This window comes from Parambassis ranga, chromosome 21 (genome assembly GCF_900634625.1).
Source record: "Parambassis ranga chromosome 21, fParRan2.1, whole genome shotgun sequence".
Lineage (NCBI taxonomy): Eukaryota > Metazoa > Chordata > Actinopteri > Ambassidae > Parambassis > Parambassis ranga.
Genome location: NC_041041.1, coordinates 21,515,482 through 21,542,749, shown reverse-complemented (window position 1 = coordinate 21,542,749; position 27,268 = coordinate 21,515,482). Strand labels below are relative to the sequence as shown.

General features: G+C 40.4%; 1 protein-coding gene across 1 annotated transcript in view; it reads left to right on the top strand.

Annotated features, from left to right (window-relative positions):
• Positions 1-27,268, top strand: part of epha6 (eph receptor A6) — a 163,601-nt gene that overhangs the window by 120,950 nt on the left and 15,383 nt on the right. The window contains exons 6-8 of the mRNA XM_028393127.1: positions 12,025-12,149; positions 14,336-14,498; positions 16,846-16,954. Of these exons, the coding sequence (XP_028248928.1) occupies positions 12,025-12,149; positions 14,336-14,498; positions 16,846-16,954 (397 nt within the window). The remainder of the gene's footprint in view (positions 1-12,024; positions 12,150-14,335; positions 14,499-16,845; positions 16,955-27,268) is intronic.

Here is a 27,268-nt window from a genome sequence, read left to right as displayed (position 1 = left end):
ATTAAGAATAGAGAATAGAATCTTGACAAGCATCAAGCTTTGGGCTTGCAGACAAGCTACAGGAGCTTCAGACTTATCAGCATCCTGTGGGAAAGCACTGCCAGTTTTGCATTTTGGGGACAACATTGACCTTTTCCATATTATTCTCATGTTTCCCATACAAAAACGTCTACCAACATGCAACTGCTAGCTATAAAATATTCTCTGGAACTTGATGTGTTGCCTCTTTGTAAATGGTAGAAATCACCTTATAATGGTCTGTGACTGACAGGTGATTCCTCTAATCACCAAAACTGCCCCTTTCCAAAGATTCTTTTGCTGTGTTTTCTTCATAATGTGTGGCTTAATCATTATTTATGCATTGATCGACCTGGCCCATGCTGTTCTTTGAACTTTGGTGTCCTCCTCTCTGGTTAAACCTTTGGCATCTGGAAATGACCCTTTGTTCTCACCCTTGGATGTTCTTCTAATTTTGCTGACTGGCTCAATGTGCCTTGTCTTTTTATACATGGATTTAAATGCACATTATACAGCTGGCAGGGTAAAGTTCAGTTAATGTGTGGTCTGACTCACTTAGGCATCCTCTGGGTAATGTATGTACACTAAGTGAAAACAGCATAAGACAAGCTTAATCATCCCAGTTGCTCTTTGTGTGCGCAATATGGCAGTTTGTTTTGCTATATTTTTAATAACTATCAAGTACAACACATGCAGGGTAGCTAACAAATAACTCATAAACTCAATAACACATTATACACATTATACAAGAATAGGAGTAATGCCTTGCAGCAGGGAGTTTAAGATATTGTACCCAATACATTGACTGTTTGTGTGTATAGATAATAAATAAATGTGTGCATCTGCAGTATGATGTTAGCAGGTGTTTGCACACCGTGTTTGTTGGCAGGTTTGTTTAGCTTGCATCCCATGGGGACCTCATGTGACCAGGGGCATCTGTTGCCCCCTGCACATTTTCTGCCCTTCAGCGCCCTCTTTTATCAGTGCCCATGACCTGCTGCTACCACACACGAGTAGAGAAGCTCTGTGTCATCTGAAGCTGCAGCAAAAAATAACAGATGTTGAGTAACACGTTAAAAGTACATGAGGTGATTGGTATGTTTTACTATTAATGCTAAATGTCCAGACATAATTTCATTGTGTGTTTGGATAAAGCATATGGAAGAAGATGGTAGTATATTATTCAGGCTGAAAATGAGGGATAAAACATGCAAAGAGCAGGTGAGAAAAGGGCAAATAATCACAGCTGGGCCCAGTAGGGAGATCTAAGGTCTAAGCAGGCCTTGGATCTGTTTATTTGTATGCAAGTTACAGCATACAAATTCTCACCTACTTAGTATGGGAAACATCAAACAGGTGGGCTAGGGACAAAGTCAGACAGTTAAGTCAAACTTTTAGGCATACATATGATTAACTTTCTCAAGAGATCAGTATGAACCTCAGTGCAATTACAGAGGTTTGATGCAGTAGAGAGTTACATCTTGACAACTTCACAAGAGTAGTTAAATTCTTGAATCAATTTTTTTATTTTTATTTCTTGAATAAGCTGCTCATGGCCATAGCAGGTCATTGGTACTTGCTGACTAGGGCTTGTCTGTGGTCCATTGCATTGCATTTCATCGATGTTTCACCCCAGTCTGTCATCACAAGGACAACGTGACATGAGGTTGATTTTTTAGATCTTGAAAACAGAACGTGTGCGTATTTCTCTGGCCACACATCTATGTGTTTATGGGAGCAGGGACTCATTGCAATGGTAACCAAAAACAGCGACCACAGAATGGTACAAATTTCCGTGTAAAATCTAAACGTTTTAGATGTTGTGAGTTTGTGTGTTTGTACCCTGAAGTTGTAAGTCACTGTTTTGTTAAGGAAAACATAGAAAAAGACCTTTTTGCAGCTTCAATGCAGGTGATAGGGTCTTCAGACTTGTTACAAACCTCTCTTTTATTTTCATGCCCAGTGGTGTTTAATGCCACCAGTCAATTTCAATTTTCTTGTGAAAATAGACTCAATAATTGCTTAATTGATTAAATAATTACTCATATTAGTGGTTGCAATTATTTATACAAAGATTTCTACATCTTCTCAATCCTACTAATGTTGTCATTAGTAACCTAGTGTTCTGCCTTTTTTCATGGCAATTCATCCAATATACAGATCCAAAGTGGAAGACTTTCTGGCATACCATAACAGCGATTAATAGTAATAACATTCTAATATTCTATAAGTTTTATGTGCAAAAACACGTTGACAATGCCTAATCTAATGCCAGGCCACTGCTTTGCTACCTAAAGTTTCCTTCATCATTCCAGTGAAACTACAAATCAGCTTCATAACATATAAACCATCTGGACTGTGACTGTTGGGAAAGACCTCCACACCTTTATGCACTAACTTTTCAGGGCCATTATTGAGCTGCCCACATGTGCAGTGTTTTGTGTGGCCATATATATCTTGAGCCAGCCCCTCTGAGGCCTTGCAGACATACAGCAAGTCACCTATTCACCAGTCAGCGTTAAGAATAGCTTTTCCCCAGGATCGCTATTCAGCAGTGTTCAGAGCAGGTGGGGAGTTTGAAGGAGAAAAGATTAGCTATTTCTACTCCACAAAATGATTTATGCCCAGACTTTTATCAGGAAGCTTCTCCCCTCCTGCAAAGATCATTTCCCCTGACTTCACCTCACAACGGGAACTATTTTAAGCATTGGCTCATTAATACAGAGTGATTGGATTCATTGTTCTGCAATCCTGATGGATGTTCTCTGAAGTTTTCTCTCTCTCAACTCCCACCTCAATCCCCTCTTCAATCTTCGGGTTGAATTTCCTCCCAAGAATGCCACCCCATTGTCTTCTGAAAGTTAAATAAATCAGTTGCCAATGCCTTTTGTCGGTTCAGTTCATTTAAATGAGATTGCATTAACCTCACTCCATCAAACCATTCATAAAGACAGCAGTTCTGACTTAAATCTCCATAGACCTTATACATTTTATCCACTGAAGACACATTCAGCTTAAGGTCTTACAGTTTGCCCTCCACTTTCACAGTGTATGCAGATGTATTCAGAGTGAGACGTCAAACACATTGACAAGCCTTCGATGTTTCCCAGCCTCTTTAGGGTGCATCGCAATTCGTTGTTTTTCTCATGTCACTTTTTTGTGATGCTACCCTTTCTGTGAATATTAATTAGTTCATCTATTAAGTATCGGTTTGTCTCGCTTTTTCTGGCCCATTTAAGGCTCCACAACAAGATGATTAACAAAGCTCAGAAACATCCCAGCACAATTCCTTCAGCTTTGTTCTACAAGAGAGACTTTTCCACATTTATCAGCCTATGGTGAGGGCATCATTCTGTACCACATTTACTGTCACCTTGCTTGTTATGATCCTTCATGGGCCATTTCGACAATTGTGTGTTCTGTTTTAACTCCAGATGGTTGACTCTGACAGCAGGATGGTCTATAGATGGCTCTGCTTGATATTTGCTCTGTAGGAAAGTGTGTTCTGCTGCAGTGAATCTGCTGTGGGTGCTACAGCAGAGTCGACTGCTATTTATACTGTACCTCCACTGCAGTGGTACTTCACTCTTCTCTCTAGCCACTCTTGTTTGGAGAGGAGATGAGAGAGATTTTAAAGTTACAGAAACTTTTCATGCTGCTCTGATGTAGACTGAACTATAGTAATACATGAAAAGTGCAAATAAAGCTGTATGTATATATATATAGCACTTTTCTCTACCTACTCAAAGGTACTCAAAGTGCTTATACTTCGAGCAACTTAGGGTTTAGTATCTTGCACAGGGACGCCATCCCGGACAACCACTCTACCTGAGCCACACAGTACTTTTAAACCACAGATAACAATCGGGTATGTAGCTGAAATAGCTCTGAAATGTTATGATTATGAATGCTTCTATTTATACCGCACTGAATATAAGTGTAACTGTAGTAACTTTAGTAGTAAGTATAGTGTGGGAGTCCACACTAGAACTACTACAAAATATGGTTCTTATTGTAAATCTGTATGGACTAAGTCAAATGAAGAAGAATTGAAGTGCTTGTGTAGCTTTCAAGACTCATCAACATCAAGGCAGGGTACTTTCTTTGCTCTTTAAAGGCACACACTTGCATGTTGTTTACATATCTGTATATATGAGGGCCATAAAATGGTCTAAATGGCAGTTATTTATGAAACACCACATGACAGTTGGTATCACAACATTTTAATGTGATATGAATGGAGCAGTGGTGAGTGCAGCTGGGGAGACATGACTGGGGGAGGGAGGTTCATTCACATATTTCTGGTCCCATCAGCTGGAGGTTGTTCTCCTTGTAAACAGAGATGTCTTTCAGGCCCTTCCAGACTCCACTGATGTTGTTGTCCTGCAGCTGAGCCTTCAGTTTTCTTCTTCCTTCCCCTCTCTGATCCTCCGCCTCCGTTCCTTTTGCACAGTCCTCAGCTCCTTCCCTGTCTCCTGACTTGAAGGCTCTTATCTTCTCTTTAAGGGGAGCCTTGATGTCAGGAGTAATCCAGGGCTTGCTGTTGGAGAAGCATCGTACCTTCTTTGTAGGTATAGAGTTTAGGCACTGACAGACTTCATGGAGGTTCCTACTTGATCATAATAGATTGAGTATGTACAATATAAGAGGCAGAATTGTAATAAATGAGAAAGTTGGACACAATATCATTCTCCAAATGTAGTCCAAAAAAGATGTGTGTGTGTGTTTGATGTAAGGTAGACTAAGCTTGTGAGTATGACTCCTCTGCTTGTGAACATTCTCTGCGAACATTATGCACATTGACATTTGTGTCAGCCTATATCTGTGTCACTTTCCAATTTTGAATGCTTGGTTTCAACCATAATGAAGCTTTTAAGTAGAAGCATGAGAATTAGACAAGGTATTAAGGACAGGGACCGGCAGGGAAATCAGCTGTCAGCAGCCAGATACTTCCGTTCTTCTCATTAATTACTTTTGAGGAAAGAGAGGTTGAGGGCAAATGAGTATTGATTGTGGTGGGCCAGTATAGGACCGGTTTCACTGGCCTTTCCCCACATGTCATTGCTTCTCCACATCCCCATTAAGTGGGAACAAGAAGGATCAGTGGCAAGCTGGGACCTTATTAAAGATAGTACCTCAGAGTGTCAGACAGGCTAGCTAGCACACAAACCCCTTTTATGTGACAGTAGGCAACACTTCTTTTAACTTTGTCTCTGTCTGTCTGTCTTTTAATCCCTTTTTTGCTTATTTTATCCAGATTGTCATTAAAAGGACAAAGGATTAAATGCTTTTGGCTATTTGCAAGTCAGACTTCATCCAATACCAAACTTTGTCTCACTAGGTTTCTTTAATTTGCTCTTCTTTTGTGTTAATGTCTGTTCTCTCGGTCCTGAACCCCCTTTAACCACAATTCAAGCAGTGTCAAAGCAACACAGGACTCACAGAAAGGTTCCTTTTTTCTTTTACTTGCCACCTCCCCAGTCCATGCTTTTTGTTGTGTGACTGATGATTTTAATTACCTGTTAACTCCCTGTACTCAGCAGATACACATGATAAATGGTCTGCGTGGCTCTTATAGCCACCATCTGGATGGGGCAGAGGAGTCTAAGGAGCTTTTCTCCACTGTCATACTAAAGACAGCCACCACAGCAGGAGGGGGGGATTGCAGGTGTGCCGGGGAGAACAAGAAACTGTCCCAGTTTAGGTTCGGTTGACAGCTATTTAGTGTCGTAAGGGTCACATCCATTTTCCTTTCTGAGACTGCAGGGAGCGACAGTATGCCTCTAGAAAAGGAAGTCCCTATCACCACAGTAGGGGTAGAGATTGCTGTCGACGATTGGCCGGCAAATTGCAGCACTTTATATGGAGATTGTAGTGAAGGAGATGGAGGTGGGAATGCAAAGGTAGAGTGGCAACATAGGAATTTAAAATAGATTTTATGTCCTCATACACAGGTTCTATGAAATGACCAACAAGGTCCTAATCTGAGACATCTGTATGCCTGAAGCAAAGTAGCCACATGAGCAGACATCACTTTTTTTCCTTTTTTCTTTTTTATAAATCAGCTAATGTTGAAGTTAGTTTCAAGGAAGTTGGGGAATAACTATGATAGCTTTCAACTGTATTGCAGGAAGTCACTGCACTTACATCCACTGTGTCGCTGCACAAAGATAATTTAGATCACTTTTGTTTCTACTTAGTATGCTTAAATGTCAAATTGTCTGTTATTATCATTATATAGGCACTGATAATACACATATCTGTGTTCTAAGTAATGATAAAACATGTATATTCCCTGTACAAAGATGAAAATAAATGAATATTTATTTGCTTCTTGTATTTTCCCGCCATAATATCAGGTACATATAAATGTTAGGATTCTCTAGTTGGTTTTGAGGCTCACTGTCAAGTTCAACTGCCCTTAATGTAAACAGATCATCATCTATTTTACTGTGGTTTTTGCTGTTTCCACTACAGAAGGCAGCCATGCTGCTGGTTGATTGCTTCTTAGTCTAGGGAGGAAAGTGGAAATCACACAACAAATCAATGTAGTCAAACTATGAAGCACTATTTTTAAGTAAGTATAACTATTCTATAAGTAGTTCTGACCTTAGACCAACTAATTTGGAATTTTCATTGGATGTTTTCACCAAATTCATAGAAATTTCCAAAAAGGCATTCCTGAGCCCTGACCACCCAAATCTAATCCACCTTTGAGTCATGTGTTTTAAATTTGAAGAAATGCATGTTTAGCTGTATCATATCTGTATCATATCTGTTTGTGCACAGAATAACAGAAGACATGTTAAGAAGTCATGCTAACCTTTTTGCTAACCTGAGCTTATTATTGCCAACCCTTATAAAGAGGTGTGAAGTCACTATAAATAAATAAATAAATACAAGCCCTTACTACAAGAAGATGGGATTTGCCTTAGACTTAAGGCCAACAGTTTATTTGGCTGTTGTCAGGTCTCTGTGGTGTGTGTGTTTATGATAACAATGAGTTGCTGCATGGGGAATGACCTTCGGCATTAATGAAGGGTAATGATCACTGTCCCCGGACACAAAACTCATGTCACTTTAGTTTGGACTTGTGGTTTGTAAAAGCAACAAAACAGCATCTACACACACACACACACACACACACACACAGAGAGATATTACTCATTCAATACATGTTGCATTCCTTTAGCTGATTACTTGAAGTCCCAGTGGTAACGTTGGAAACGGCTTCAATCCATTCATTCATTCCCTTAGTTCCCCGAAGCAACGACAAAGTGCTTCTGAAGCACTCAGCATTCTTGACATTGGTAAGAAGTAGTAGGAAGTGAGTCCAATGGTATTAAATTAAATTAAACAAATCAAAGCAGAGCAAATTTAGGCAGACTGAATATTGTTGTTTATTGCTGTTTCCGCAGCATGCAGGTATTTGCAAGTGTTTTTGTATATTTTTCCATGAAAATGCACAGTGAAAGACCAAACATGGAGGAAGACACACACACGCCCAACCAGACACATAGAAACCACACGTATCAATAAGACAGTTGTAAACAAGGGCACCTATATTGCGTATGTGTGTGTTTCCTTTGCACTCTGTCTCTCTATCAGAATTGAATCAGTGGAGTGTTAGGACATCGTTTAAGCTCTTGCACAGCATCAATACTGGCTCTATTGATTTTTTTTAAACAGTTAATGGAAGCCTTTAGGGCAGGAAAGCTAATTAAAATCATATGCAGGTCAAGCTCATTTAAAGACTCCCCATTAGTTTATGTTGAGCTTAACCACGCTTGACTGGAAAATCCATCCATTGGGCATCGTAATTGACTGGTGTTTCTAATGGCTTTCCAGTGCTTCTGCATCTCAGAGAAAGGTAGTGAGTTCCTCAGGCAGATTTCATGCCGCAGCCTTAATAAGCCACGTACGGAACCATTAAGGACAACTGACGTGCATCCCGTGTCCTCAAAGTGTGTCATCAGTACCTGGAGCCATTGTTGTGTTTCTAAGACAGGTGGAGATACCATGTTCACAGAGAGGAGAACATAATACATCTGTTAGGATTTGTAGAATTGTTGGGAGATAATATACAATTCCACTGGTAGAATTATGGTTTTTTATTGATTGTATGAATACATGAATCCAGGATTTAGCCATTTTGTCATTACATCAAAGAAACATGGTTCACAGTGTCAAATACAATTTTATGATAAAAGCTCTTATTGTACAATTTACAATTTAATTTTTAATATTATACAAAGATCTTATTTGGCTAGTGTTGGGATTAGTGTTACCCTGGCTACCTTGAAAGAGCTTTAGTCTATCTGACTGACTTTGTCACTCACATAGGAAGTGGTTAGATGTCCTGCGTACCTGGATCCTCCACCATCCCTCTGCCAGCAAATTGAGCACCTGGTGGTCTTTGAACTTGTTGTTACACAGACTAATAGTAAAGAAAAAAAGATAGACTGATCATTACGATTATGTTTTATGCTGTGAACTACTTAGTCTAGTCTACTTAGTACTTAGTCTAACTGATGAGAACATGCATTTCCAGTCAATGTATTTTTCTAGTGAGTTCAGCCTTGTATTTAAACTAAATCATTACTACATCTGGACAACACTGGCTGACTAATAGAGACATGCACTTCATGGGTACTTTATTAGATATCTTGTTAATGCTGGACTTGTTGGTTCTCCAAAACTTCCTTAATTCTTGGTGGCAGAAATTTAAAAAGGTGTTGCTTGAAATGATCTGATCCTGCTGGCATGATCCTGCTGGAAGAAGATGGTACACTGTGCTCATCATGGGATGGACATGGTCAGCAACAATACTGATGTGGGCTGTGGCCTTTGAACCAGTTTGCTCAGTTGGCACTAAGAGGTACTAAAATATCTCCCACATCATTACAACAGCAGTGGCAGCAGCTTATACCACTAATACAGGGCAGGATGGATCCATGCTTTCATGTTGTTTAAATAATCAGACTAACGACGTCATGTTCAAAGTCACTTCAATCACTTTTCTTACCCATTTTGACGCTGCTTTGAACTTTAGCAGATCATCTTCACCATGACTACATGCATAAATGCAACGCTGTCCTGTGATTGGGTGAGATTAATGAGCAGAGAGCCAAATAAGAGTGTACATACAGTCATTCTAGTCCAAAAGGCCAAACTCCTTCCACAAATTATGCAAATTAAGTTGCATGTTGAAAACATAGAGACAATGTAGGCTTTGAAGGCCATCCAGCAGTAAGATTAGTGTGAGAAGATTTACATATATTTGATAGTGTGTCAGGTGCAAAACTGCTCTCAGGAGAATTGTTGAAAAAAAATACTACAACTGTGCAGTTTGTGTAATTCCTGTGGGAAGAAAAATTTGTGTGTTGTGTCGTGATGAGTCCTGTTTTGACATGCAGCAGAGCTGCCACATTTCTACTTGGTGATTATTTTCTCCCAGACAGACAATGGCCTTGCTTCTCCAACACACATATTGTTTTTTTCACGTCAGCTCTTTCGGTGTGTACACAACTTGTGTGCATGTTTTTCCAGAATTATGTTGCTCCCATGTTGCACACCACGTAAAGCTAGGCTGATTTCAATCTGTGATCTCTGACGAGGATTGTATTTGGGCATGTGAGTGTATTGTTACTTATCAAGGGCCAATATGCTAACAGCAGATGCAGACAATCTTGCTGTGTCTCAGTTTGATGCCTCCACAACATGACTCTTGCATCCCCTTGCCGCCGCCGCTGTACCCAGCTGGCATAAGCAGCAGAGGAAACCCTGCAACAACATCACAGAGAGCTTTATTAGACAGAGTAAGATCAGATAAAATACCCTTGAGATGAATTTTCCCTGCCACCGAGGACAGACGGAGAAGAGGATATGATTTGTACACTGAGTAAAATGGTCATATGATAGGTAATATGGTAATAATAACACTTAATAAGATGTCAGCAGCTTTGGCTTATTGTGTTTCTGCCACAGTCTGGGTTTATTTTCTCCTCCAGCTGCTCCATGCTGCTTTTATTTTAGGATAAAATAGTGTTTGCACACATGTGTGTAAATGCACACCCACTCTGCCCTTTGAGTTTGCTGATGATGGTAATATTATTACCTATTTTCAGTCACGCATGACATTATGTTTTTCAACTGAAATTTCAGGCTACCTACGAAATTTAAAATGCTTATTAAGTTGTTGGTTATTAAGGAGAAGCCAAGCATTAAAATGCATAGTAACTGTTGCTTCATACTAGATGCTCCACCTTAGCCCTTTAGCAATATTTCATTGGTCACCAAATTCTGAATAAGTCAAGATTATTTACCTGAGTATGTGGCTGCCTGATTAACCTCATGTTTTAGTTGTTTGCATGCATGGGAATTAGGAGTTAGCCAAGTGAGTAATGGGAAACATGTTTGTGAGGTGAGTTGTCCTTTTAAATATCGCACTTGACCAACTTTCACAAGCATATCTCCAAATAAAAAAACACAAGACCATTACAGCTTCCCCGCAGCTTAACATGTATCCACAGAGATTAGGCCTTCTGATTTTATTCATTAAAAGTGATGCATAAGCCTGTGAGAGTCAAGGGAAATCTGCAAATGCACAGACAAAGACTAAGGATGAAGCTAACAGATGTGCTCACTCTTAGTTCGTTCTATTTCATTAGTACCAGCATGTTTCTCAGCACCTGGCTAACAAGCTGAAATCCCTACAGCCACAGCTCTCATCTAATCTAACACCAGACCACTCACCCCAAGCACACTCTTCCCCTAACCCTCAATCCCCATCCTGGACCGAACATCTTTTATCCTGAACCCAAAGCTTTCAGCCGCAGTCAAAGTGAGAACTGCAAACAACTCTCCCCAGGCATGCTATTGTAGTACATTCCACTTTGAATACACATGAGAAAAGAGGGCCTGCATTTTATACCAACATAATGAGTCAGCTCTGTAACATTAGATGATATAATATATAATAATGACTCTCAGGGCAGTTACATCTGCTGACCTCTCTTGGGAGCTCAGTGCAATTATTTACCCAGCAGAAACTCATAGAGCAAAGCTAATGCAATTCAGTCTAGGAAGAAGATGTAGCTTATTCAACTTTCTTTTCAATTAAAACAGAATGATCGTATAGGAGAGGGGAAACGCTGTGGAGGTGTTTTTCATACTGACGTGAAACCCCATTTTCAAATAAAATCATTTTGTGCTGTAACTGACAAAGTGAACAGGTGTCCATGTCTCCCATCCATCCAGAGAACACCTCAGATGAATTGATTTTGCATCTGGAAAGTGGTCCTTCCAAAGGATTTCTTAGATTACCTAAGACCTAAGACCTCTGCTGATTTTTAATAAATGTAACATAACTCTTTTAATGTTTTCGTGTGTGGCGACTACACATGCTTGTCCACTAGTACCAAAAGTAGGAATGAATTAAAGGGAACTCCTTATCGATGTGTGTGCCTGCTTGTCTCTTGTTCTTTGTTTAGACAGAAAAAGACAGAAATGATAAAATCAATTACACATCAACACGCCTACAGCAACAGTAGTTATGTTAGGCTATAATTAGGGCAATTAAATGATAGCATCAGCTCATTTTTACCAGGTGATGTAGCTTAGCATGCTAACTGTTGTTAACTGTTGTAAAATACAGCTGCTCCATGTCATAAAGTAGAACTGGACAACTGAGAAAAACATGCTACATTAACTCACAATTTCATTCCAATAAAATTCATGTCTGCACTAATGACCAACAACATAAATAACACAGCTAAGCTGAGTATACAAAAGGTTTACAGACATCAAGACAAACTCAGGTCGAAACATTACCTCTAATTTGATTTTAATTGAATGCCAATACATGAAGTAGCCACACGTACTCTGTCTCGAAAAGTCATGTGAAATTACTTTTTAATTAAATTTACTGTGTGCAAAGTCCAGATGTGTGTGCATAGGCCTATGTAACTTCAGGAATCCTTCTGCCTGTCTGTGTTTACCAAACAGGTCCGTCTCTAGTGGGGGCTTTGAAGAAGGACTGGGCTTCCCCAAACAGTATCGCTCTCTCCTGGCAGCAACCTGAACAGACTATACTTCCCATCCTGGACTATGAAATCAAATACTATGAGAAGGTACTGCAGTATTTCATATTAAACTTCTAAGATAATGATATCAGTTTCAAGGCTAACGTTTTGCTAAAATGTTAATATATATATGTATGTATGTGTGTAAATATTAGGGATGTCCCGATCCGATCACGTGATCGGAAATCGGTCCCAATTACGTGATTTCAGACTCGATCGGAATCGGATGTTACCTCCCGATCAGGACTCGGATATACATTTATTAGGGCTGTCAAAGTTAACGCCTTCTGTGCAGGGTGGCTCTGTGTCCTGTAGTGTAGGGGTATGACTAGGCCTGTCGCGATAAACAATAAATCAATGAATTGCACGATAAATTAAATGGGCTCGATACGTTTTTTTGCATACTGGTTTGTTTTTCTCTCTTTCTCTCTCTCTCGCTGCCAAAGAGACTGGATGACAAAAGGTGTCACTCCGGTGCGTTGTAGCGTAAAAAAGGCCGTCGGACTTTATATGGCCCACGGCTTCTGTCTTAAAATGTGTCAAATCAACAGGTAGTTCTTATTTTTTAACTCATTGTGTGACGTTTACGGGATGTTCTGAGCAGACCACGGTTAGCTCGCTGTCTGCGTCGCCACGGTGCGTCACAGCGCTGCAGGGCTTGGACGTTACAGCAACACAGAGAGCTCTGAAGCTGCTCAACACCGGTTCAACACTTTGCCACAGTTCACCACGACACTAAACATGCTCATGTATAGAACCTGCTATCAGAGAGAGTCCGCGTTGTACGAGTGAAGTTCTCTGCCTTCTTACTGGCGGCACTCGCTGCAGCGCCACCCAGTCTAGTCCTCTTGCCCAGTCCTCTGGTGCCATCTCTATCAGTTTCTATGTGTGTCTACATGGTGGCGTTTGTAAAATTCACTGCAGCTGTCTGCAGCGGCCTGATGCGCATACACACATGCAAGCGCAAACGCGTGCGCACAAAAGCACATGCGTACAGGTGAGCCCACTCCCAGAGAGTGCGTGTTGTTTGGCTCTGTTGCTCATGACGTGCTAGTTGGTTTGACTTAACTCCATTGACTATGCTCAGATAAGCTATGGTAATAGGCCTACCACTACTCATAATAATAATATTAACATTAATATTAATATCATTAATAATAACAATAATAATAATAATGTTGATGATTGGGGGCCTTTCCAGTGTTAAATGTTCTTTAGAAATGAAAGTTTATTAATCTTTGAAAGTGTGTACTTGCATTATATGTCATTATCATTATATTAGTTGAACATGGTCTCAAAAAGACAATATTATCGATTAACGCAATAATTTCTCTTGGCAATTAATCACCCAGCAAAATCTGTTATCATAACAGGCCTAGGTATGATGCTTTTGGTGTGAGGTCTCGATGAGCTGCTGCGTGTCTGAAATCCTATTTGCCGCCTTTATAGAGAATCTTGAAAGTCGGATCGGGACTCGGTATCGGTATCAAAATCAAATGACTCGGACTCTGACTCAAAGGCAAAAAAACCTGATCGGGACATCCCTAGTAAATATTATATATTTCAATGTTCAAAAGTTAGTGCCCCCTATTCTAATTCTATGTTTTCTGTGTAAAAACATAAAAAAGTCAAAAACAAACAAGCAGACAAAAATTTCAACACTTCTTCTTCAACACTGCGTCCCCCCTTACTGCTTCCATAGGATTTATTTGTGTGAGCTGCAGCAGGTGCTGCTGATAATCAGTCCTTGTTAAATTGATCACCAGCAGGTGTACAGACCTCTATAAAAACAGACATTTTGACAGTTTGCTGCTCTGGAACATTCAGGTGTGTGTTAACACAGTGACAAGAGAGAAAGACATAAACAATAGTGTTAGAGAAGCTACTGTTGCTGCACATCAATCTGGAAAGACCTATAAAACTATTTCAAACTATTTAAAATTCTACAGTGAGAAAGATTATTCACAAGTGGAAACATTAAAGACAGCTGTCAGTCTTCACAGGAGTGGACGTCCCAGCAAATTCACCACAAGATCAGAGAAACACAACAAAACGGGCTGCTAACTTTTTTCTGTTCTTAAAAATGGCCAGAGGAGCCTGTAAGCTCTCCTTAACATGTAGCTGCAGTCCTCGTCTGATTTATGCAATCATAAGCTGCTTCTAATTGAGACAGTAATTGTACAAAATCTGTTTCTTAGAATAAGTTGATCATCCTTCTACTCTCCCCCCTACAGGAGCACGAGCTGCTGAGCTACTCTTCGACACGCACAAAGGCCCCTAGCGTGATTGTCTCAGGTTTAAAACCAGCAACCTGGTACGTGTTCAGCGTACGCACCCGAACGCCAGCTGGATACAGCTCCTATTCCCCAAAATATGAATATGTGACTACCGGAGACTGTAAGTACCTCAGACCATGTGCAGCGCTTGTTTGTCAGGAGGGATCCATCTGTCTGTGTAAATTTGAAGACTTGTTCTTCTGCTGATGAGACTGTTTACTGTGCTCTGCATCAAACACCTGCAAACAATTACAATAACATTACAATAAGTTGGGGGGCGGGGGGCAGGACAGTATGTGTGAATTCCACAAAAATAATGTATGCAGGAAAAGTGATGGAAGCAGGATCATGTTGAGATGAATCGGCTGAATAAGGTCAGCCATCATTTTTTAGCTCACAGCTGTATGAACAGAGCACAAGAAGTCTCAGAATCCATCAACAGAATTGACAGGCTGTATCAAGGCCACTTCAGGGATGGACTTTTGAATGACAATAGTAATTTGTCATTTAGGCTGACAAAACTGTGTGTTATCTTCCAAAATGTCAGCTCTGACACTGTGTTGCTTTTGCTTAAATAAGTAAGCCTGAGAATGCTGCAGTTCAGGGTCAAATGAAGTTCAAGTTGCCTGGAGCAGCACCCAGGGGAGGCTGCATCCTGGAGACAGCAGTGAATAATAAACCTGGATATAGAAACACCGACGCAAAGTTCTGCAGTCACATTCAAACCAGCAACTTTTTGACACTATGCTCGCATACATACCCCTGTCTACTTTATGGTATGTTGACTCAAAACAGAATTCACCAGACCTTTTTAAAAACATGATCAGAACTCCATTTGAACAGCCACAGTTCTTCAGAGATAACTCCTGTAATTGACCAATCAGAATAGTGTAACAATATAAAATACCTGTGACTTCTAATGTTGCTGCTAAAGCTTTTAAGTTGACAATAACCATCCATTTTTAGACCCTTTTCCAGCTGTCAATGGTGAGAGGTGGGGACACACCTTAGCCAGTCTGTCACACGGCTACAACCAATAAAACTCACACTGACACAATACAGAGTCCCCAATTAACCTACGTCTTTGGCGTGTGTGAGAAAAGCCGGAGTACCCAGATGAGGGACTGCAAATCAAACAGAATCATATATTTATGATTATAAATAAATGATTATAACACCACAGTGATGTGCCAGTGCCAACTACAAAACAGGTATATAAATTAAAGTCAATGCTGAATTCAACATGGGTTAGATTTGCCTTAAAGGGCAGAATATCAGCTGCAATGGCAATCAAATAATTTAACACAATCACCAACAGAGGTCGACAGTGCAGCCATGATGTCCGGTGTGTTTTCAGTATATCAGTATATATTGTGTGCATATGTGTAGTAGAAGCTTATTGGAAGTCTGGACATAAAACACAAAGGTCCATCTGCCCTTTTATGTCAGGTCAGGTATTGTTGAGAGGCAGTCTGGCTTCACAGTAGCCCTCTCCCTTCCAAAGCTGCAGAGCTTTGCTTTATCTGTGGATCAGAGGGTGTTTGGCCAAGCCTTTGTACTGCCTGGCCTTTTATCTGAAAGAGAAAGCAGATTTTTTTTTTGCCCCTGTCGGTTTCTCCTTCTCTGTCAGTCACTGTCACTGCACTCGTTCTTTCCCTCTGTCTGTCTGTCTGTCACTTCCGCCTCTCTCTTTCACTCTTGTTTGTCTTTATCTCTCTTCTGTCATCCTTCACCTCCTTCTCTCTCTTTCCACACGTTCACACGCACACCTCCAGTCCAACACATCTGTTTAGTAAGTGATGTGGAGAGTGTGTGAAGCTGATAGCTATGAGAGTGTGATCTCACACCCTTACGCTGAGTGGTCTGTAATTACTTTTATCAAGCACAACACACATTCTAGAGCAGCCCTCCTCTCATACACATACTGTATAAACCCACATGAACCTCCCTCATTGGGTGAGCAACCATGCACCCTGATCTCCAATTCATATTCATTAAGCATGAAATATTATAGGAATAAGTTTGGTAATAGCAATCATCTTTCAATTATCTCGGATTCGTTAGCCTCGTGACAAGACACAGAAAAGGGAAAATCATGAATATGAAATGGGCCCAGTTTAACCAAATGATCATGGACTAAATCACAATTTCATGAATGAATAATATTAATTAAACAGCAGCAGGCAAATGAATCATTCCAGTATGAAAGCTGACAGTTTTTTTTTTGCACTACAAAAGCTGATCAATCTGCCTATCAAAAGACCTACTGCCGTGAGGAATATTCAGTATGATGTTAAATGAAAATTTTCTCTTTTCCCACTTTTTTCTACAACCCAAATCATTTCCTTTTCTTCTTTTTAATTTCCCTCCATCATCCGGCTTTTCTTTTCCTCTTTTTTCCCCTTCATCTTCCCTGCCAAACCTCACTTCCACTCCTTGTCTTACATCCTTCTTTCACCCGACTTCAGCTTCAGACATTGCTTCTGATCAAGGCCAAGTGTTAGTCATCGTCACGGCGGCCGTTGGCGGCTTTACCCTTCTTGTCATCCTCACCCTCTTCCTCCTCATCACTGGAAGGTAAGATGAATTTCTCAGTATGTTGTCCAGTCCTTTTCAAAAGTTCTTTTTTTTCTCCTGTGTATCATTGCCAGAAATGATTTGGCTGTCAGTTGATTTGATAAGAAGAAGTATGAAAACTTTATTCCCAAAATATCAAGCCTGAAAAGTCGACACCGGTCTTAACTAAGTCATATTTCTCATTCCAGATGACAGTGTTATGTTTTCTGATTCATACTTCTTACTTAGGTGTGCACAGTCTGTCATTTTTATACAGTATCCAGTGAAGGCAATGGTCATGGTGGATTGCCACGGGAATCCACCACCTAACTAATTGATGGTAGCACCTGATCTAACAATAGCTTCACTTTTTTTACACTGGTAGTAACAACAAGTCAGTCATCATTATGATATACAGTTTGAGTCATTTTATTGATGAAAGTGTTAGGTCACAGGTGTTTTCACTCATTCTTTCACTTTTAACCACAGAGATGTCTAAGTCCACACCGATGGATACGCAGAGCTTAAAAGTTTGTGTGTGTGTGTGTGTGTGTGAGAGTGAATACATCTGTGAAATATAAACTGATACAGGTTTTGAGCTACACCGTTAAAGATAAGAAGGTCTTCACTTTCTTTTTGAAACTCAACTATGGCCAACCTCAGAGGCTTGTTCTCCATTGTTTGCCTCATGATAGGTGTGCATTATATTTTGGAAGATAAGTGGGCCTATTTAGCTGCAGACATTTTGACTTTTAATGGTAGGGAAGTGCTGTTAATGCCTTTAAGGATGAATCAGATCCATTTATGTGTGACTGTAAGCTTCATATTCCTTGGCTTACAGTAATGTATTTCCCTCCAGGGCACTGGTAAAACCTTACACTACGTTTTGCTTCAACAATTGCCTTTAGACACAGGATACTACTAAAAGCAAGAGAGGGGAGAGACATTAATGTGAGCAATATGCTGCTATATGCACACATTTTAGGAACATTAAGGCAGTTATCACTATTTTAATATGTTATTTTTATGTTATTGTTATTATACTATATTTAATTACCGTATACCAAAAACACAAACACTACCATCTACCATGACGCACAGTCATGCATATGCAGAAATATCATTAGAAGGAAAGAATAGTAAAGCAATCATGGAAAAGACTAAAACACACTGGTCTGTATATTTGTGTATGTGGACATGTGTGTAGGTGTAGGCAACACTTCGCACACTTTATTTCAGAAGTGTGAAGTTTTGGAGGCTAAAAACAAATTGTCATTTCACCATGCAGAGACTGAATAGAAAATAAATTGAACTGCTCATACACACAGCCAGAAATGGCACAAATCCATGGACAGTCTACTCAAACATAGACAAACACAGCCCAGTGTCAGCCCAGGCAAAAGTTTGAAAGTTTGTTTGTTCCAAATTTGAAACCAACAGTCTACAACCTCACCGAGCTTTTTAACACCTAACCTTAACCAGCTGTGTGTTTTTAATGTCTAACCCCCAATTGTGAGTGGAAATGAGATGGAAGTGACATTATATGGAGCGCCTCACCAAAATAAAACAACAGTGCCATAGGGTGGACACAAACCTAGGACTTCTGAGTGAAGGACTGTTGAGAGTGAGAGCCAACCACAGTCTCCACCACCTTCTAAAGCAGACTTTAAACTGTGCACAGGCTGATTATACGTGTGCATGAAAATGACACGTTCACAACATGAAAGGATGAATCATGTTGGTGTGTAGAAAACATTATGTAAGAATTTTATAATGGGATGAGACTGTGTTTGAATTAAAAAATTAATGATGACCAACACAAGAACTCATAGTTCTAAATCCTAAACCTCCCACATTTTCGTTTTTCCTTGTAGATGGGCTGACTAATGACTTAAATAGCTGCAGTGTCTAACCCAAGCGGCAACCTTCGGGGCTCAGACTTGCGAAAGTGTCAGAACTTGTAGTTCACACCACAACTGCTGGGAAGCGAGTCATTCTCCATATCCTGTTATCTTCTAATTTGCTTATTACATTCCATGCTGGACACTCAAAGTGTTAAAATCACAGCAGGGCTTGAGTGCCTCTCGTGGGTCAATATTTTCCTAGGTGCATGTTCAGCAGAGCAGATAAGAGAATGAAGAGACAAGCCAATCAATCCTCTGAGGAGTAAAAACACATGTGGAGGACGAGCAGTGGTGTGCAGGGCCAAACACCTTCTGTCAAACTGACCCAAAACATCATCTATAAAAAACATCTATAAACTTTGCTGCATGGTTGGATGGAAAAAAAGTTTACAGATAGGTAGCCTGTGTTCTCATTAATGGTTTTCAAATTGAAAATGCAACAGTAGCTACCATAGTAATTTTAGACCATCTGATCTGACACTGAGTCAAAACATTTTATCCTAGAAAAGTGATGTATATATGATTCAAATGTCAAGGAAATTTGAAGTCCATCATCTCATAAAGTTGCAGGGATTGACAGTAAACCGATCTCAGTATGTGTTGGACCTACACATTTAGGTGTTAAAGGAAGCCATCTAAGCTTCTTGCAGCACAAGAAAAACCCTTTTTGCCCAAATAGCTGTGGTAGCTGGAGTGTGTTTTTGTCTCTGTGACAATCCATCCTATGCTCAGTCTCTCTGCTGTGTAGGAGGGACTTTCGCTCTCTTTTAGGTTTAAAAAAGCCCTAAATATACTTGAGCTTTAGAGAAACATGAGAGCTTTCAGTCTGGTGGCTCTCAAAGATGTAAGATCACACAGCAACACAGATGAGGGCATGAGAGGATTGTTGAGTGTTTGACACCTGGCAGCCCTAAAAGCTTTCTGAATTTACATCTATTTTTGCATCTGCTCAAGTTAAATTTGAACATGTAGTAGGATGGGAACTTTCTAATGCCTCCCCCTCCCCAGTTGCACATGGTATGCAGGCTTGCTGGTGGAACTTTTGGTTAATGGCCTTATAGCTGGGCAGACGCTGGCAGCTCAGTCTGGCTTGAGCAGTGTGGCAACAATTGGCCTGGCCACTGGCATGCTTGTGTTTTCATGGTTTGGGCCACCAAGCCGTTGTGCTGTCACTTTCTGGAGTGATTGACACATGGCTTGCTGTTACTGGCTGGGAAGCTGGGAAGCTGGGAAGCTCTGGTGCATTGTGGCCTGGCTGCTGTGCACTGCGGTGTTGGTGCACAGTGACACTACTGCTGTTTGGTCTCCTGCTGTGGTTTGTCTCCTTGTGGGTCTTGTCTTCTTGGGGGTTTTGGCTTTTCATGGATGCTGTCTCCATCAAGCTGTGGCTCTCTGCTGTCTGATGTGTTTTCTTTAACCTTAAATTCTCTTCATATCTATTTTTACTCCTTTCTTTTGCACTCTTTGTAGCTGCTGCAGCAGAGCGCTGTGCTGCTGCGAGGGGGCTGTTAGGGCAAGAGAGGAGGTTTGAATTACACTCATGCTTTGATTAGGGCTCTGAGCAAGGTTGTTTTACTGAGATATGTGGTTGTGTAAAGTGCTTGTGAATAAGCGTGTGAATATGTACGGTAACAATGCTCAACAGGCCAGAGAACAGTGGGAGAAGCCAAGGTCTTTGTGTGCGTCTGTCTGTGTGTGTGGCCTCTTTACAACATGAAAGGCGGTGAGACAGAGGGATAGGCGGATAAAGGGGATCAGAGGATAGGACTGGAAACGACTGATAAAGGCGCATGCCACCATTTCTTTAATGAATAGCTTGACCCCATCAGCAGAGGTCAACAGTAGCTTTCCAAATCCCCTCCTTGTCCTCTCTGCCAGTGTTACCCGCCATGTTATCTGCACTGTCTATCAGTGTCCAGGATCCCACAGACTTCACTTAGCCGAAACCCCGTCTGGCAACCTGCAGCTCGTAGCCCTCTGACACCTGCTCTAATCTGGCAACCCGGATTATGTTAAGTCTTCACAGAGAAGGAGGCTCACATGTGATCACATTCACACATACACACACTCACAGCAAGCAAGTGCATACAGACACTTTCTCCTCTGAGACTGTGTGCATGTTCACCATAAACTTTTTCCTACACCATACTATTAGTTTATTTAGGAATATATATGCTTATACTCCTAAAGAGGTCGTGTTGATTAGAGTAGGGGCCCATCATGTCTGAGACAGTAAGCTCCAGCACAATCCATGGATACAGTTCAAACAATCCGTCATTAAATGAATATATTAACTCCTTTTGTTCCTTAAAGCAGCACTAAACACCAACTTATCCATTAACTAGGTGCAAATATTTTAAATATCTTATGTGTGATGATGAAATGTTTGCCTGACATTGCAGTTTAAGCCAGATAAGCCTCGGAGTATTTATGATCAAGGCCAATACACCTATTATATAGCTTGTTAGGTGGCTGGATTCTTTCAAGATCATAATGATCCAAATTGCCTGAGTTCAAAATATATGTTTCAAACAACTGGTTCTGATCAATCATTGTCCTGTAGAGACAGAGGTTCAGGGGTAAGTTCAAAAGACAAAGCAAAAGAAAGAAATCAAAAGGTGAGCTTTAAGCTAAAGATTTAGAAACACAAAAATACAAGAATAAACCCAAAAATTAAGGAAATTAAGAAAACCAATCCAAGGCAGGGAAATCCAGGAGGTCAGGGGAACAGGAACACACATGAGCACTGGAGAACACCAGGGAAACACCGAGGTAATATAACAGACAAACTGACAACAACTGAGGAAAAACACAGACCTTAAGCACTACCAAGAAGGTAAATATTCCAGAATTAATAGAATTAGACAGCCACCAATAAGATGGAAGGGGCTCAGGTAATCCTTGGAGCCCATAGACATCCCATTATCTTCCTTTGAAATATAAAATGAATGAATGAATTAAATAAATAAAAAACAACAATGTTGTATTACAGCCATTTTATAGCAGTAACAGTTTTATAGACTGATATACATATATACATTTATCCATACACAATTTTTAGTTTTTTTGTTTTTATCCCTTGCAATTACAAACCATCAGTGACTTGTCTCTTTGGATTTCAGCTCAGATGTTTTTTTCAATCTATTTCTAGTCAATCACACATCTAATGTGTTTTTTTCTTTTTTTGTGGCTCAGTTTTTAAAACAACACTGCCACTTAACAAACTTATCGGCACTCGGTGTAACAACAGTGACTTTTGAATCCTGTGACATGCATCACATGCAGATGGATGTTATTCATAGCATTTGTGCTTTTGATCACTGCAGTCTCAAAACTGCTTTTGTAGTACGTATTTCTTATTGTTCACCTTGACCCTCGTTACTTATGGTAACATTGCTTTAAATACATATTACGGTGTGTATGTTTATTTATAAATCAAGTTTCTAATTAGGTTTGCCACACAATAATTCACTTCAATGCTAACAGCACAGACAATCTATAGTAACTGGATCACACAGTTTTCACAGTCTACTTCTGATCCTTCCCGCCCTATTGGCTGCTGGCTCTGCATTTATCTCCCTAGCTGGTAGTACATACTGACACAAATCAGCTTTTAGCCATTTTTCTCTTCTTCTTTTTCTCAACCAAAATGGCTAGGAATGCACCTTTGCGAAGTACAAAGTTAATGGAGGGCAATGGACGGTGTTACTTCAAAGAAACAAGCTTTAGGCAAGGGGGAAAAAACTCAGAAATCAAACACAGAGAGGACAAACAGGAGAGTGACAAGAACACAGGGACAGGGAGACAACAGGAAAGTGTAGAAACAGGTCGGACCATGACAGATGTTACCCCATCATAAGAAGTTTAAAAATCTACCTTTATCCAAAGTATTTTGAGGATGGTTCCTTATGTGTTGCATACAAAATTGTGCAAAATAAACACAGAACCTTTGGCCGTCACACCTGTTAGACTGTTTTATTATGTGTTCTGTGAATAAAGGAGCTCCGAACAATGCTTTTGTCTATTAGTCTATGATCAGCCAGAGTTCAGCAAGTGTATATAGGCAATAATACAGTGTAACCAAAATGTTTAAATATGATATGATAAATGTGTGAGCAAAAGGAGAAGCTGCATGTGTGTTTGACTGAGAACACAATGCATCCTGTATGGGAGGGGAGTGGTCACATCTGTGCTGAGCCCAGCAGTTTGTATGCAGAACAGAAAACAAATATATAAATATATATATATTAGGCCTAATAGTCACTGTCACTATATGTAATAAAACATGTCAGTATGCTGTTCTGGTGGACTCAGGGACTCGGGGGCAGTCGCAGACCTTTGTCTCTCAGCTCCACCAGTTATATCTTCAGCTGGGAGATAGCATCTCCCATCTGGACCACAGTGGTGTGGAAGCAGGGATGTGGGAGAGTCAGACCTGTCGGCAGCAGTGACAGTGAAGAGACGACTCTCCACTGAAGTGACAGCTAGAGTTCTCTGTTGCTGCTCTGTCTCTGTTGGCGGTTTAGGTCAAGCCTTTAGTGCCACTCAATTAAAAATAGCTTTTTCTATATCTTTATGACTGTGAACAAATCGGCGGCTGCAATGCAAAGTAAATACCTCCAACATAACTGATTGATTGTTGTACTTTGTTTTTTAAAGTATAAAGAAGTGGAGAAGATTTTTTTATTATAGAAATCTGATGTTTTATATAAATCTGAAGAGTGGATCTTTACCATACATGTTAGACCATGTATCATTCTATCTGTGGCTGCTGTGTGACTGTAACAAAGCAGCAAATATCTGTATTCTATGTAACGAATAATAATACATAGGAACATCCCAGTGGTGAAGCAAGCGTCCCTTGTGCACATAGTTATTAATTAAGCTATCTACTGCAAAACATGTTTCAAAATTCATAAGTGATACAGCTACCTCACAGAGAACCCACAGCATCCATCCGTTCATCCATCATCCATTAACCCGCTTTGTCCTGCAGTGCAGGGTCACGGGGCCTGGAGCCTATCCCAGCTAACTATGGGTGAAAGGCAGGGTACACCCTGGACAGGTCAGCAGTCCATCACAGGGCAACATACAGACAGACAACCGTTCACACTCACACCTAAACAATGCATTTTAGAGTCACCAATTAACCAACGTTAACATCTTTAGAATGTGGGAGGAAGCCAGAGAAAACCCACACAGGCACAGGGAGAACGTGCAAACTCCAGCACCTTTCACGCGTTATATTATTAGTTTCCATTTCACTGCTCCTCTCCAGCAGTGCAATCGCTCTCACGTGGCAGACACTGGATGAGTAGTGCTTGTTTGGATGAAGCCATTACAGGCAGAGTGTGCATGGCATTATATACCATGTGGTTCAGGATTAAAAGTTCCAGGCTTTTGTTTTTGTTGTCACTGTATTAATATCATTTCAGAAAAAAAAATGTTGAAATGTAACTTAGTGGCACAATTAAAAGGTGTCATTTCGTTTAGTACTTTAAAGTGTTAGAGAACTAATCATCACATTATAAAACAGTACAATCTGTAGCTGTCAGATTTGGTCTAATACAAAAGGGTGTCAGTGCACAGGTAAGCAAAGGCACCAAGGTATTTAGCAGGTGGTTAGTCAGAACAGGGCTGGAGTCAAAAACCAGAAGTCAGATTAGCAACAGTATCAAAAAGAGCAGGTGAGAGCAAAATCCAGAAAACACAAGCTAGGGTCATACACTGGAAGTCGAAAAACACACAGGAAACTAGAAAAACGGCTGGAACGCCCTGCAAAACACACAAGTGTGTGATCGTCTTGTGAAGCACACACCTGATATACCCGAGGGAGGGAGAGACAATGAGACACAGGTGAGACAAATAAGGGCGGGCAGGTAATCAGCAGGAGTGAGCACAGGAGGAGGGGAAGACACCTGAAACGAGAGGGGAGTTAGTATTTTCAAACTAAAACCATTCAATAATAATAATTGAGTGACATGTCAGTTGGTGTCAGCGAATACGTCTCCAGTGTTCTGTTTTGGCCAGAAATGGTGTGAAATGCAAGTAGTTTAAAATGAGTTAATGCAGACGAAACTGTGTCAAAATAACACCCAAATAGATCAAAATGTTTAGAATTTCATAAATGTCCCATGTTATTTATAAGCCATTGCATTGTATAAGCTATTCTCTCAAACAATAGGGTATTTCTAAACAGCATGACTAATGATTTGTATGTCTATGGCCTAGCACAGAAGGAGTCAGTTAAAGAAGATCTACCGCTACTATTATTAAGCTTCCTACTTTGCAGAAGCTGACATCAACCACACTTCCTTACAAAAAACACCCCATTTGGTTTATATTACATCGCTCAGACACATGGTTACGTTTATGCTAACAGATAATATAATGCTATTATCTTATTAATGGCATCTGATCATGAGGCTGAAAAAAGGTACAAAGGACCTTGTTAGGAGGGTCAGGGATGGTGGGGGTGCAGGCAGCATGGAGTCCCCATAACACTGTCAGATGTTTAAGCTTTGTTTTTACAGAGTATTGGCTTAGGTAAAGATTATGGTTTGTGTCAAAACACACAAATTCATAACATTAAACTCATATTACAAAGGAAACAGTTCCCTTCCACAGACACCATTTTCATCTACCATCTCGTGGGCGGACGGACATGTTCCATTTTTTAAGGACTGAAATGTCATGTTGCATTTTCCTGGTGTGAGGACAGGCTGGCCTTTGACCTGCAAACAGTTGTGTCAAAATGGCAACAATCCTGGAGAAGAGATGGTCTTCTTAGAGTGCCAAACAAGGTCAGGTGTTGGATGAGTTTAAATCCACCGGCTGTGGCTCAGACTGGGCCATCTTTCAGTTTGTCATTACTTGAAAAACTTTTTGCACAATCGCTCAAAGATGTAAGAAGCACTGTATGACCTTAGGCCTCTGACTTTATCACCCATCCTTTTCACTCCTTTTTAAAGTGTCTAACATTAAAACCTTTTCACTGAGGTCAGTTACATGCAGGCGTGTTTTGTTATGCAGCACTCAGTAGCTGCCATCCTTTTCAATATTTTGATCTGACAGTGTTTCAGCTGTGAGTCAGACTCCTGTCTATACACAGTAGTACTTTGGTATGTACGTGATTCAGACAGGGTACTTTGTGTTTTCTTCATTTCTGATTTCTGAGTAGCATCCAAGCATCTATTTGTATAAAGCTTTTTCTGTGGTCTTGTGCAGATGCTGTCATCTAATCTCTTGCTTTTCCGACTTTCTTGGCAGCAGCTTTTTATCTGTCATTGGCTGTCTCTCAGCCTTTTGGTGGCCAGATTAACTCTCCCTATAACACACACACACACACACACACACATATACTCTCACACCAAGGAGGACAAGAGCGCTTTTGCATAGTTATATATTTTCAAAAGCTGAGTGGGGAGTAAACATTTTATTCTGTGTGTGTGTGTGTCTTCCCTTAACTTAAGAGGATTCTCAGGCCCACACGGTCTACTCTTTCATTTTCAAGAATTTGAAATGTGAGTGTAAGTTTATGTATTACATTTTTCTAGCAGGAGTGAACCATGTTTAGTTCATAAGCAGAGAATCTAACCTGAATCAAGGTCAGATCTTTTTCTTCAATATAAAAACATTGATTTGTCTCTGGGAGATGATTCTTTCGTCTCTGTCTTCTCCTCTGGTCCATGTCTGGCCTGCTTGTATTTCTGTCCTGTCTCTACCATTTTCATACACGCACACACATTTTCGGGGGTATATATAATTTGCAAACTAACATAAGGACTGCCTTTAATGTTTGCCGTCAATGACTGCCTGAAGTCTGGAACCCATTCTGCCTTCAGTCTAGTCTTCAGTAAGTCAACAGCAGCTTTAACTGAAGATGTGCTGCTTTGGATCATCAGCTCTTCCTTTGCTTCTCCAGACGTTTCTCTGTCATCATTCTGGTACAAGTTCATCTTGGTCTCATCAGTTCAAAGAATCTTATTTATAGAACCTGGCAGGCTTTTTTATTTGTTTTCTCATAAAGTCTGATCTGTCCTTTGTGTTCTTGAGTGTGAACAGTGGCTTACACCTTGCTGTGAAGCATTCATAAAGTCGTCTGACTTTGACAATGATAAACCGACTTCCTCCAAAGTGTTCATGACTTCTTCTAGACTTGCTTCTGTAGTCTCCCTGGTCTGTTTGCTGTTGCTGAGCCAGTTCATTCCTTCCTTTTAGTAATGTTCCAGACTGATGTATTGGACACTCCCAGTGTTTTTGCTGTCTGTCTGAGGGGTGTATTTTCAGTACACCTCCAGGACTTTTATCTGCTTGGTTAGTTGTGGAGTAAAGAGAAAACAGGCCACACCTAGACATGTTTTTGAGCCACCAAAAATATGTGTATAAAAATGGCTATTATTCCTGCTCGATGCCATTCTTTTGTCAAAAC